Source organism: Rhynchophorus ferrugineus, unplaced genomic scaffold, assembly GCF_030347505.1.
Source record: "Rhynchophorus ferrugineus isolate W39M unplaced genomic scaffold, kcgeb_rfMv2 rfM1, whole genome shotgun sequence".
Classification (NCBI taxonomy): domain Eukaryota; kingdom Metazoa; phylum Arthropoda; class Insecta; order Coleoptera; family Curculionidae; genus Rhynchophorus; species Rhynchophorus ferrugineus.
Genome location: NW_027472580.1, coordinates 70,098,120 through 70,112,583, shown reverse-complemented (window position 1 = coordinate 70,112,583; position 14,464 = coordinate 70,098,120). Strand labels below are relative to the sequence as shown.

Here is a 14,464-nt window from a genome sequence, read left to right as displayed (position 1 = left end):
TGCTAAGTTGGACGTGGCGAAACGAGCACGGAAGACGGCGAAGACAGTGGACGCCCAAAAGAGTTTGTTACCAAAGAAAACATTTAAAAAATCCACAAAATGATTTTGAATGGCCATAAATTGAAATAGAATGAAATAGCAGACACTCTAATGATATAAACTGAACATGTACATCATATCAGTCACGAATATTTGGGTATGAGAAAGTTCTGTGCAAAGTGGGTGCCGCGCCAGTTCACTTTTGACCAAAAACAACGACGAGTGGATGATTCGAAGCAGTGTTTCATGATCAAGCGTAATAAACCCGAGTTTTTGCATCGATATGTGACAATGGATGAAACATGGCTCCATCATTTCACTCCGAAGTCCAATTGACAGTCATCCGAGTGGAGTGCACACGATGAACCCGCTCCAAAGCGTAGGAAAACGTAACAGTTGGCTGGCAAGGTTATGGCATCTGTATATTGGGATGCGCATAGAATAATTTTCATTGACTACCTTGAGAATAGAAGGACCATCAGCAGAGACTATTACATAGTGTTATAGGACCGTTTGAAGGATGAAATCGCCGAAAAAATGTCGCATTTGAAGAAAAAGAAAGTACTGCTTTACAAAGACAATGCACCGTGTCAAAAATCCATGAATTGGACTTCGAATTGCTTCCTCGTCTACCGTATTCTCCAGGTCTGGCCCCCATCGACTATTTCCAGTTCTTATGCTCGCTGGGAAGAAATTTTCGTTGAATGAAAAGGTGATCGCCGAAACTGAGGCCTATTTTGAAGCAAAGAACAAATCATACTACAAGAAATGTATCGAAAAGTTGGAGGGTGGCTATAATCAGTGTATGACCCTTGAAGGAAATTATGTTGAATAAAAGACTGATGTTGCCAAAAAAATGTGTTTTACTATGGTAGGCCGAAGACTTTTCAATTGACCTGTTACTTGTAATTGTCTTAGGCAAGAGAGCAAAATCGGACAAGGAAAATGATCTCAGTGACACTAGTAATCTATAAAAAAAAATTAAATGCGTGCAGTATGATACCAAGAGAATATGAGTATTATGTTTAAGAGCAATGCATTCAGTTTTTTTCCCAGAAACCTTTAAAGTTTTAAATGACTTAATATTGTAGACCAAAAGCGGACATTTTTATAGGAATAAATGTTAAAATGTATATCAATAAATTCGTTTAAGTCAAAAGTAGAACCGAAATTGCTTTCCCCCCAAACTATTATATGAGAAGCCTATAAATATTTTAACAATTGTTTATTCGACTCATCTTTTATTTAGACAGATTAGGGTTATATGCGAAATAATGTCTCAGTACAAAATAGCAAGATGCTTATCGAAATAGGACATTCTTGTTTCAATTATGTTTTAGTAAAACTGTTAAATATATTGGCAACATACACAATGGTTTTAATTTGTTTATCTAATTCGATAAAACTGTTTTAAAACCTGTTAGATTGATACATATACAATATAATGCAAACATTTGATAAGCATTATCTGCATGGAATAATTAGAACTCAAAATGGTCGTATTTAAACCTACGAAAGGGTCAGATAGCGACAATTGTTTTAACGATGTTTTCCTATTCGGTAATTGTTACCCTGTTATACCATATATGTTCAGTGCAGTCTAAACCGCTAGGTTCTACACTTGAATATTTGGACGACGTACAGTCATGTTGTAGTGAAGTTTACTGTCAGGGACGTCTCCTAGATATGGTGCAGATGGCGCGCATCTATTCCGATTCGAAAACGTTCGTAGATTTGAGTCAGATCAATTCAGAAGACGTGACCTTGGAAAACTTTGACGAGCTCATGAGACAAACTGACAACAATCCTACTCGGGAGCAATTACAAGATTTCCTGGCAAGAAACTTTGAGAGTACCGCGGAAATGGACGAATGGACGCCTCCAGATTTTACGACTTCACCGGAATTGTTAAATCGCATTGACGACGCAGAAGTGAGAAAGTTCACGACTGATCTTGTAGCCATCTGGCCTACCTTAGGTAGGAAAGTATCACAATCTGTATTTGACCATCCAGATCGATTTTCTCTCATCGGTGTGCCAAATGGTATAATCATTCCTGGAGGGAGATTTAAAGAGTTTTACTATTGGGATACGTACTGGATCATTGAGGGTCTTCTTTTAAGCGACATGAAGGACACCGCCAGGGGAATGATAGAAAACTTGCTATCGATGGTAAAAAGATATGGTTTTGTTCCAAATGGTGGACGAGTGTATTATTTAAATAGGTTTATAGTTTAAATTATATAATCGTTTCGTTATTGAAACAAAAGTATGTTTCAGGTCTCAACCACCACTTTTAACTCTCATGGCAAGTCTATATATGGACAGTACTAACGATCAGAACTGGTTGAAATCGAATATCGAATTATTGGATGAAGAGCTTACATATTGGTTACAAAATAAGATGGTTACTTTTGAAAAAGATGGAATTTCATATACGATGGCTCATTATATATCCGAAAGTAATACGCCAAGGCCTGAATCTTATTATGAAGATATCAACACTTGTAATTATTTTACTAATTCGGATGATAAGGTAAAGAAGTAACTGTTTTAACACGCCTAATTTCTTAGTTAATATAAATATATGATGAAAGTATATAATGAATTTTCTGTAGTTTTTGTTTTATAATGATTGGCTATATGTTGAAGATGATATTTTATTTTGTATGTGCCAGATACTAATATTACTTTTAATATTTTTATTATTGTTGTGTACATTATCAACACTAAGCATTTTGTTAGTTATCATTATATATTAGCCATATGGCTAACAACTCATCAGCTATTTCAATAACTGTCAAAATGATCGGAGATCCATGCCGTCAATAAGCTAGAGTGCCTCAATATTGACGTGGTGAAAAAGTATTTGGTGAGCAAGTTTTATAATGGTCTGATAAATAGCTGCCCATTTCTATCCACGAGGTATTAGAATCACTCCTCTATATTTTGTTCTGATATCGCTGGTTCATCTAGATTGCTCTTCTTGAGACAACCTCATATATGGATGGCAAAGATTTGCTTATACAGCAGTACTTTATTGTATGTTGACAGGGCAGAATATCTTCCATATAGCCTATATAATTCTTCAAAATTTAATATCCTGTTATTTTTTCTTTACATAAGCTTTCCAGAGCACCTTCGTGCCTAATATCATTCTAAGTATTTTGCTGTTGTTGTTTTAAAGATTGAACCTTAACAGATTTAGTCTCAAATTGACTTGCTTGATCAAATTGTCAATTTGTTGCTTCCGCATAAACTTATAATTGTTATGGCAGTAACGTCAGCAAAAGTAACACCACTACTATGTTGCGACTCAAGAACATCACCAGTGTACATCATATAGAAGAACGGTTCCAACATCTACTCTGCTTTTTTTCTCTAAATATCGTGTAAGCTCTATTTGAAATAAAATATTTTAACAATTCTGCAAACTGTCTGAGTAACATCATTTATCAACTAGCGGTTGTATTTATTATCATTAAATTTGTAGGATTTTTTCTACGAATTTAAGAAAGGAACAATCAACATAATTTTTAATTTAACTTACTCTGTATCCTATTTGGTACATCTTAAAAATATTATCTTAGATATCTTATATATATTTTATAATGTTTTTTTTTACAAGTGATAATACCATATATTTTCTACTTGGTTTTTTACATCCATTTTGAAATTCAAATTTTATTCAATATACAATATTATTAAAGTAAGTCGTTCATCAAATATGCTGATTATATCATCTAAATATCTCGAAAATTGCTTCGTTATTTGCAAGTATTTTGATATACTATACAATATTTTAGAGACGTTGCTATCAAGGGTTGAAAAGTGGAGCCGAAACTGGTTGGGATTTCTCCAGCAGGTGGTTATTTGATAGTACAGGGGGAAGTAAAGCAAATTTAACTTTCATCGAAGCCCAACGAGTTATCCCCGTTGATTTAAATGCATTTTTATACAAAGCTTTTTACACATTATCTGAGTAAGTTTGTCTAGTAAGTTGCTTATTGTCTGTATACTTTTATTTAATAGCTTCCTCAATAATACATATCTATACATATAAATATCAACGTATACTTTCAAAATGACTAAATCTCCTAAAATAATAATTTATTTAGCTTTTACTCTACACTTGGTGATGCTGAAAAGTCATTAAAATGGAAAAACCATGCAAAAACCTGGATCAATTCAATCCAAGAGGTTTTATACGACTCCAATGACGGTATATGGTACGACTTTGATCCCGTTTTTTCAAAACCAAGGCGGGTGTTCTATCCTAGCAATTTTGCACCTTTATGGGCCGAAGCTTGCCCTCCTGGATTAAAGCAAGAATACGGCCACAGAGCTGCTGAATATTTTGCAAGAATTAAAATTGACGACTTTAAAGGCGGTATACCGACATCTTTGGATAACAATGGAGAACAATGGGATCTTCCCAATGCCTGGCCACCATTACAAGAAATTGTTATTTTAGGTAAGTCTTTCATCAAGGTAAGAAACATTTTTATAATTTTATATGTAGGTTTATGGAAAAGTAGAGACAGACAAGCAAGAAGAATAGCCAGACAGTCAGGCCGACGATGGATAAAAGCTAACATGAGAGGTTTCGAAGAAGAGAACGCGATGTTCGAAAAATATGACGCAATAGATATTGGAAAATATGGCGGTGGTGGTGAATATGAAGTACAAAAAGGATTCGGATGGACCAATGGTGTTGCGTTGAAAGTCATTAGTATGTTTTATACTAGGGGAAATGATGTTCATGACTCACCAATTGATGAAGCTGAGAATGATGTTATTAAATCATTTATAGATAATAATATTTGACTTTAGTAATGAATAAATCATCATAAGACAATTAGAGATTATTTATAATTGTATTGTAAGAATGTAAAAACTCCTGAACTTCGATAATTCGTAGAAAAATGTTTTAAAAATGAGGAAAATAATGTTACGAATCACTTATGATTCGGGACGGAACGGAATTAATAACACCACTTATGGCTTTGGAACAAAAGAGAAACTTTATTTAGATCCCTGGTCTTTTATATAGACTCGATACAAATTACGGCGCCCTTTAATAACACTTCTTCTTCCTTTCTACACTGGCTCTTGTGTCGATATAAATCATATATTTAACACCTAATCTCAATTTAAATGTACCTAACAACTTAACCTAATTGAGATTATAAACAAAAAATGCAAAAATACACTTAAATTTCCAGAACATAACTATTACATTGTAGATACAAATTTGTTTGAACTTAGAAGTATTCTATTTCCACATGGTGAGACTTTAACATTACTTAATTATTTAATCGAAAAAGTTTGCACAATTATGTGATAAACAAAGGTAACTATTAATTTTCTTCTTAAGACATAATCTCTCTTTAATCACTTTGTTCTTGGGTGCCAAACATACATATGTATGAATCCATTAAAAATTTCCTAGTTTGTTACCATCTCAGTCTTCTTAGCTTCCTCCTTCAAGTCCAGTATCGCCTTATACTACTCCATGGTCTTTTGGTATCACTGAGGTATTGTACTAATTGTTCACCACTCTAGTCTAGTCTTTTTAACTTTCTTCAAGTCCATTTTTTACTTACATTAGTTCATGGTCATTTGCTACCTTTTAAGTTTTCAAGTTTTCTTCTAATCTTGTAATTAACAAAAACTACATAAGACTGCATTTTAATATTCCAACAGTACCTTTTAAATTATTTCTTTATTTATGCTGATGTTAAAATTAATTTTAATTTGTGTTACAATCTTCCATGTTTCCTCAATCAGTTGTTAAATGATGATACTTTCGAATTTTCTGTCTCTCCTATTTCCATTAAAAGAAAATATTCTTCTTATTTTATGCTTCATAAATACTTTCCACTAAATCCACTGTTTGCTCTTCCTGTCCTATTATTAATGCATTCGCATTGAGTACTACCAAATAATTACTACCTTTTGTGAATAAACAATGCTTATAATTTTATCTCTCCAACTGTAACTTGTTCCTCATTTCATTGAATCTTATGTGTCGACATTTTGATGAGTTTTTAATCCTTCTTCTCTCCCCTCTATTTCCATTCCAAGAAATCGTCTAACTTCAGTGATATTCCTGACTTCGAATATTTTGATACAGATGTTGCATAACATTTGTTGTCTGCCCTTCGGGTCCTATAAGAAGTACTAATACTCTGTTCTTTTAAAATTGAGCTTGTTCATTATATCATCTCGTGTCCCAACATTTAGGTGTATTTCTCAATCCATACAATTCTCAATTAAATTTATAGTATCTTGTTTCAGTAATTAAATCCTCCGATTTGCTGATATAGATATCTAGATCTTTTGATAGTACAGAAGGAATTATATAATATTTATAATATGATCGAACGTCAATTTGCTTTATCTTCCACTTTAGATGAATTTGTGTTGAATTAATATTTATATCAAATTATACTCTCTAATTCCGTTGCACTTCATGTTTCTAGTTTTGGGTACGTCTCTAGTCCTTGAAAATTAAAAACTTTTCCATTAATTACAATGCTTGTTTATCCTACCGATAATTCTGTTACTTCCCATGTTTATAATTTTCTATTATTACTTCGCCAAACCTTGTAAATTATGCATGGCTGCTTTACTAAACTCTCGATTGCTCCATTACTAATTACAATGTTTTTTTCTATCCTACCGAATACAGCTATCTTCCTATTTACACTTTCCTTCATGTATATATATATATATATATATATATATATATATATATATATATATATATATATATATATATATACTTTACTGAACTCAAATTTTACCTAACTTCCATTCCCATGCACCCTGTGTCGTCAGCCATGCTTCTTCCCATTTATACCGAGAACTCTAGGCCCATAACCTGTTACCTATCACTTATGACTCGGGATGGGACGGAATTAATAATACCACTTATGGCCTTGGAACAAAAGATAAACTTTATTTAGGTGCCTGGTCTTTTATACAGACTTGATACAAATTGCAGCGTCCTTTACTAACTATTCTTCTTCTTTTCTACACTGGTACAGATATAAATCATATATTTAACAAATAAGCAACTTATTGCTGTATCACTTTATTGTATAAATATAGCACTATCTGATAGCAAACAGACATTTATATAAGAGTTATTTTGTTTATCTATAACTGAATGAGAAAAGTTAAATTAATGTAATATAAATGTAATTCACTAAGTGATCTCCTGTATAGACTTACGTCTAAATATTATTTATATATAATTTTGTTATTTGTATATAATACTTTATATGTTTATAAATGTTATATGGTAATGATTCATTGATAGTGTCATATTAAATATCTGAATATGCAGTTCAATGTCGCCCTATTTCACAACAAACTATCTGATTTATTATTATTATAAAGATTTTTTTGGGGGAAATTTATGGGGAAATAATATTGTTTAGTTTTTGTTAAGTTTTCATTTGTTTGGTTATATTATGGAAAAAACTTGGTGGTTCAGAATAATTCCTTGTGGTATATCTGAATATAGTGGATGTAGTTAATAGTTTAATATCTATTCGTTAACCTGTTTCACATTAAACTGTTTATCTGTTTCATCATTCATGTTAAATATTTCAATAGTTGTAAGTGTGAATAGGACATATTTTTAAAATTTAACTTTCAGTCTAGTCTCATTATCCCACTTATTGTTAACAGGTCAATTGAAAAGTCCCCGGCATACCATAGTAAAACATATTTTGTTGTCAAAATTAGTTTTTTATTCAACATAATTCCCTTCAAGGATGATAGACTGATTATAGCCACTCTCCAACTTTTCGATGCCATTTTTATAGTACGATTTGTCCTTTGCTTCAAAATAGGTCTCAGTTTCGGAGATCATCTCTTCATTCGACGAAAATTTCTTCCCAACGAGCATTTTTTTGAGATCTGAGAACAGGAAATAGTCGCTGGTGGCCAGATCTGGAGAATACGGTGGATGAGGAAGCAATTCGAATCCCAATTTATGGATTTTTGCCATCGTTTTCACTGACTTGTGACACGGTGCATTGTCTTGGTAAAACAGCACATTCTTTTTCTTCAAATGCGACCGTTTTTCGGCGATATCGTCCTTCAAATGGTCCAATAACGCTATGTAATAGTCGCTGTTGATGGTCCTTCGTTTTACAAAGTCAATGAAAATTATTCCATGCGCATCCCAAAATACAGACGCCATAACCTTGCCAACCCACTGTTGCGTTTTCCCACGTTTTGGAGCGGGTTCATCGTGTGCAGTCTACTCGGATGACTGTCGATTTGACTTCGGAGTGAAATGATGGAGCCATGTTTCATCCATTGTCACATATCGACGCAAAAACTCGGGTTTAATGCGCTTGATCATCTTCAGTGTTTGAAGCTCCGAATCATCCACTCGTCGTTGTTTTTGGTCAAAAATAAGCTCGCGCGGCACTCACTTTGCACAGGGCTTTCTCATACCCAAATATTTGTGAATGGCATAATGTACACATTCAGTTGATATCTTTATAGTGTCTGCTATTTCATTCAGTCTCAATTTACGATCATTCAAAATAATTTTGTGGATTTTTTAAATATTTTCGTCGATAAGAACCTCTTTTGGGTGTCCACTGCGTTCACCATCTTCGGTGTTCATTTCACTACGTTTAAACTTGCATACCAATCCTTGATGGTTGATTTTCCTGGGGAAGTGTCCGGAAACTCGACATCAAGCCAAGTTTTGGCTCCAGCTGTATTTTTTCCCTCCAAGAAGCAATATTTTATCAACACGCGAGATTCCTTTTTATCCATTTTTCACAATAATAAAAGTTGCTTCACTCAAAATGCTATAATTCACAAAATAATGATTCGACAGCTGTCAAATTTATACACGCATCTTTTGAAGGTTAGGGCTAACTAAAAGACATTAATTATAGTAGTACCATCTATGTGTCAGGCAGGGGACTTTTCAATTGACCTCTTATTAATACCAAATTACTAGTTTAGCATGAGGTTTCGTTCTTCTGTAATTACTTTGATCCTTCTTATATGTAGCTTCTCAAATACTTTGAGGATATTTCTAAATTTATTAAGTTTCGTTGCGACATAGGTTTAAATATAAATATTATTAGTTTTTGGTTACCAACAGATTTTGTAAGATATTTCCAGATATTATCGATCCATTTTTGAACTTCTTCACCATATCAAAATCATGTGCAAGGCAATACTGATGGTACTGTAATATAATAATAGTGGAAATCGGCAAACAAGACCATTACTTTTTGTGTCTGTTACTCGCTCCTGAGGGTCTTATTTATAGTTTTAACAGCTCGTAATTACACGTTCACCTTGTTGATTCCATATGCAAAGCAACTCTTTATGAACATGAATATTTCGCTTTAGTATTGAAACCAAACTCGGCATTTGGGAAATATACTAGTAGTTGAATTGCTTGGGTAGCAGATATCTTCAAATCAAAGAACTGAAGTAATTAATATCAAAACTGAGCAGTTTAAGCGATCCATAATCGATCTATATACACTGGATAAACTTTATAATTTTAATTGGAAAACTATTATTTTATGTAAAGAAATATCAAAACTATTAAATTTAACAGTTAAGTTGGTTTGCTTAACACTAGTTTATATTGATACCTTTGCATTTTTATCAGTTTATATTGCTGATCAGAATACATTCAAGCACTTATTAACTTATTAAATGTAAGATACAATACTATCATTGTGTTTATTGGATGAATTCTGTTTATGCTTTAATTTTTCTCGCATTCCGGAGTAAATATTCGGCCAAGGAAAGGATTTTATTGTATTGCTAAATTAACTCTTATTTTCTTTTGTTCTTGTTTATTGCGAACTCGTTTTCTATGTTCTAGTCGTGTTTCCTGCTTAATTGTGGATAATATGTAGTTCACATTTTATAATTATTAACTTATTTCGCAATTGGTAGTTACATGTCATACTACAACTTATTTGATTTATGTTAGTTATTGTTACTTGTTATTAATTTTTGCTGTTTCCATATTAATTTCAGTTTTGATGTATTATTTTGTTTATACAATACTGTTACATATTTATACAATCGACGAACTACATATGTGCTTTTACTTCTTGTTCAAACAAGCTTCATTTTATCAAATATCTTAATGCTAATATACAAGAATGTATAATAATAATTACAAGCAAACATAAATATTAGTGGGGTCCTTCATCCAAAATTATGAGCACTGGAAACAAGACGTAAATTTAAATGTGTTTAGTTCAGTCAAAAAATGAAATCTGTTTTAGGATATACAAGTCAACAGGGTCAATAAAAATAAAGACACTTGTAACTTGTACCTTGTATGGATGATATGGGATTATGATGATACTAAAGTCTTTCTACGTATGAGAAAAAAATCATTTAGTGTAACAACCAGTAGCATTTTCGCAGATTTAAGAAAAATACAGATACCAAGGATATAAAGAACTAATCTAGTTAACAGAATGAAAGATTTCATTGTTTCAATTTTTTGGAACAATATGCACATCAAATCATTAACAAAAGACTAACTAATACTTTTCAACAACAAACGTAAAAAAAAATAAATATGCTCCAAGGAAAATACAATGACTTCATACCATTACTTATAGTATAATATATAAATAAAATATTTTGATCTGACTAATCCATCTTAATTTATAAATACCATGAAGTTGAAGCTCTTTTCAAAGAGAAACCGCTGAAATCATTTTAAATAGAAATAAAAACACCTGTAAAATTTCAGTGGAGTTTTTTTGCTTTTTAATCTTATTTTTCGTCACCCAGTTCCTTTTTTTTTTTCACCGACTATTGCTTTGAAGTTACATGAAAATCATTCTTTTGCTGGCTTAAATAATTAGAGTTCAATAAACCCTACAATTTTGGTAAAGTCATTTTAAATAAATAAATATTAGTTTGGAAAAATAGGGAAAAATTATATTGTTCGTACATTACATTTTAATTGTAAATGTAGAAAGTTATCTATATTATAGAAACATGTAGACTTCGTTATCAAGTACGTAGTTATCACCAGCACATAATTTCTAATATAAATGTATATATCGTGTATACTAATGTCGATTTTACAAACAGAAAACAACTTAGTCGTTACTTATAAAATATACGGACGCTTACCAGTAGTTTTAAAGTTGATATCGATTTATTCAGCGAATGAATTACCCGATCCGCTTGGATCTGAAGTTCCATTTCTCTCGGAGTTAGACATTTCGGCTTTTCTATCTTACACCCTTCAAAATAATCATTTCTGTCTGCTTTTTCTATAACCGAACTGATATTTATCGGTGTTTTGTTAATATAGGTTTCGAACATGTTAATAGTATCCATTTAAGTGTCTCACTATTTAAATTCATTGATCTAACAATACCACGGCAACCTTTGGCATGGAATTAAATTTCGTTTTATATAAAAGATTTTTGACATTTATTTATTTTTGCATGATATGCATTTTTATTATTAAATATTTCTAATTAAATTTATTTGTATGTAATTTAAATCGAATACCTAGTGATATTATTTCTTATTATTTAATTTAATGTAATTTAATTCTGGAGAACGGTGACAGTTAACTATATGCCACAACTAAAAGGCCTTTAAAATCGATTTGATTCATTGAAGCAAATTGAATATTTTTATTGTGAAAAAGGACTGAGAATAATAAAGTTACTACAACAACTAGAAAAATTTAAAGTGTAAACTACTGGTAAATAAGTTACTTCTAACATTTTCTTATATATAAAATAACAGTTTTCCATTTATTATTATTGCGTTATACAATGAACGGTAATCATAGAACGTTCAATATTGCATTATTGTAGAAATATGTTATCGAAGCCGATTAAACCACACGAATTGATTGAAAATATTATTTCAAACCGTGAAATATCACTAATCAAAAAAGTTTTATGTGGCCTATTGAGATTGTCCCTAAAATCTGATACCTATAAAGTCTTGCTGTCTATAAGATGAGATTAGTAGGATGTAGTGTATTAGAAGCTGCTAAAAGATAATGCAGCTGTTACTGTGGGTATCCGTTGTCATCAACTGAATAGATGGGACAATTTTTCCGAAAATTATGGAATATATTTTCATTAATACATCTTGTATCAATTTCGGTTTCTGTCTTAAGATGTTTTTAACGTGAAAATATGATCAGAGTATGCACCTAATATATCAAATAGAAAAAGATCTTTGTAAAATTACCTTGTGCAATCCCTAAGCTAAAAGAAATGTTGTATTCTAAGTTAAATGCTGTTAAATGCTAAACCAAACCAAACCAAACCACTAGTTACAGTATTTAACTTAGTATATACCATTTCACTACATTATGACGGCTCCGCATTATTTTTACTCTTTTGTTCTACATTTTATCTTATGTTGTATACCCATCGTGAGTGAAAGTTTAAATCTAAGATAGCGTTTAGCCTAATTAATATTATAAACAAAATTTGCAAAAATATATTTAAATTTCTAGAACAAAACAGTCACATTCCACATACATTTTTTAAATTTATAACTATTCTATTTCTACATCGTGAGAATTTAATTTTAATTAATGATTTAATGGAATAAGCTTGCACAATTATGTGATAAACAAACGTTAACAATTAGGTTTCTTCTTTGGACATAATTCCCTCTTCGAGCCCTCTTAAAAAACTTTGAACAATCATCGAAATATCCACCAAAACACTGTCCACTTTTAATACCAATTATTTAGTTTGTTCTTGGGCTGTCAAACATACATATGTATTGGCATTCGAATGAATTTATTCCATAGCACTGTGTTGCCTTTATAAAATGGTGTAAATCCATTAAAACTTTTCGTAGTTGGTCACACCCAAATTTTAATAACTTGCTCCTTCAAGACCACTATAGTTTTACATTAGTCCATTGTCCTTTGGCATCAGTTAAGTGTCACACCAGTTGGTCACCACCCCAGTCTTTATAACTTCCTCCTTCAGTCCACTATCGCCTTATCCATGGACTTTTGGTACCTTTTGGGTTTTCAAGTATTCTTTTCTTTCAGCTTTCCATTGGTTTATCAAATGTTTGCTTACATATGAAGTACTACATGCAATATCTGATCTCGTAATTAACGAAAAGTACATAAAACTGCATTTTAAATTTCTATCTAGTACACTTTTGCTGATGTCAATATTAATTTCAATCAGTGTTATAATATTCCATGTTGGATTCCCCTAGCAGTCGTTAAATTAACTGTTTTTGATGAATCTTTAATCTCTTCTAACTCCACTATTTCCATTTCAAGAAATCACTTCAGTGATCTTCCTAGCCTTGAATATACAAATTCATACAAATGTTGCATTAAAAATTTGCTGTCTACTCTTCAAGTCCTGTTATGATCACATTTGCATTATCTCCTTGTTTTGTTGAATCGGTATTTATAATAAAATTCTAATACTTTGAAACGAAACTATTTTCTGTTGGTTTCAATGTATTTTTTATCCTACCTGAAACTCTGTTGGACCCCATGTTTCTAGTTTTCAGTACTTCTGTGATCTTTGCAAATTACAAACTCTTCTCCATTGATTACAATGTTTGTTTCTAACCCACTGATAGTTCTGGATCCCGTGTTTGTAGTTTTCTGGTGCTTCATTGATCCTTGAGTGCTGTCGTGCTCTATAACATAATTCCACCATTTATATTTCTAGGAACTGCATTTGGCAGTGTATACAAAATTTTGTTGTTTTTCATATATTTTCAGTAAAGTGAGTAATTTGTTATATATAACAACTGCCAAATTAGTGTTTCTTGCAGTTGAAATTTGTACTAATATAGAAAGAATTTTGAAGGTGTTAACTAATATTTATATAAAATTTTCTATTAAAATCCATTTTTAATTACCCGCTACAAACGTTCTCATTTGGCACGCCCTGCACTGATTTAGACTAATGGTATATCGTCTTTTAAGTGACTTTATTTTATAATGACGTTATATGTTCTCTAAAATTTATTACAACCATCTGTACGTATTTTTTTTTAAACATCACCGACTAAACTCGATAATGACTACCTGAAATTTTTTGAAACGCTAAAAATGTAATTAGAAAGTGTAAATGTGGATACCATTCTTATTGATTCTATTTAATATAATAAAAAGCCAGGAACACAAACATATGCTTTTCTCCTAGAAGTTCATTTTCCGTGTAAAATCAAATCAATCAAATAACAAAATCAGCTGTTATAAATTATAATCAGTATATAAATTAATATTGTATATTGCGTTGCCTATACATAGACTAACACGAAATTTTCTCATATTACTATGGGAATAGAATTTATTAAATCAATTACTTTCAATTGCTGCCTGTTTGGTGATTCCACTTCAAGTACAAGCGGATTTATATAAAGTTGA

The 14,464-nt window shown here is 31.6% G+C and overlaps 1 protein-coding gene across 1 annotated transcript; it reads left to right on the top strand.

Moving 5' to 3' along the window:
- Positions 1-1,588: 1,588 nt before the first annotated feature.
- On the top strand, positions 1,589-4,897 carry LOC143199480 (trehalase). The gene is made up of 5 exons (XM_076409317.1): positions 1,589-2,264; positions 2,320-2,575; positions 3,846-4,021; positions 4,158-4,513; positions 4,562-4,897. The coding sequence occupies exons 1-5, from the start codon at positions 1,726-1,728 to the stop codon at positions 4,864-4,866; spliced, it is 1,632 nt and encodes a 543-aa protein (XP_076265432.1). The 5' UTR covers positions 1,589-1,725; the 3' UTR covers positions 4,867-4,897.
- Positions 4,898-14,464: the final 9,567 nt, after the last annotated feature.

Excerpts from the sequence above, each read along its gene's own strand:
- LOC143199480 (XM_076409317.1), top strand. The coding sequence starts at position 1,726 with ATGGTGCAGATGGCGCGCATCTATTCCGATTCGAAAACGTTCGTAGAT. Across the intron at positions 2,576-3,845 it reads TTACTAATTCGGATGATAAG|AGACGTTGCTATCAAGGGTT; the intron begins GTAAAGAAGTAA and ends ACAATATTTTAG. Across the intron at positions 4,022-4,157 it reads GCTTTTTACACATTATCTGA|CTTTTACTCTACACTTGGTG; the intron begins GTAAGTTTGTCT and ends TAATTTATTTAG.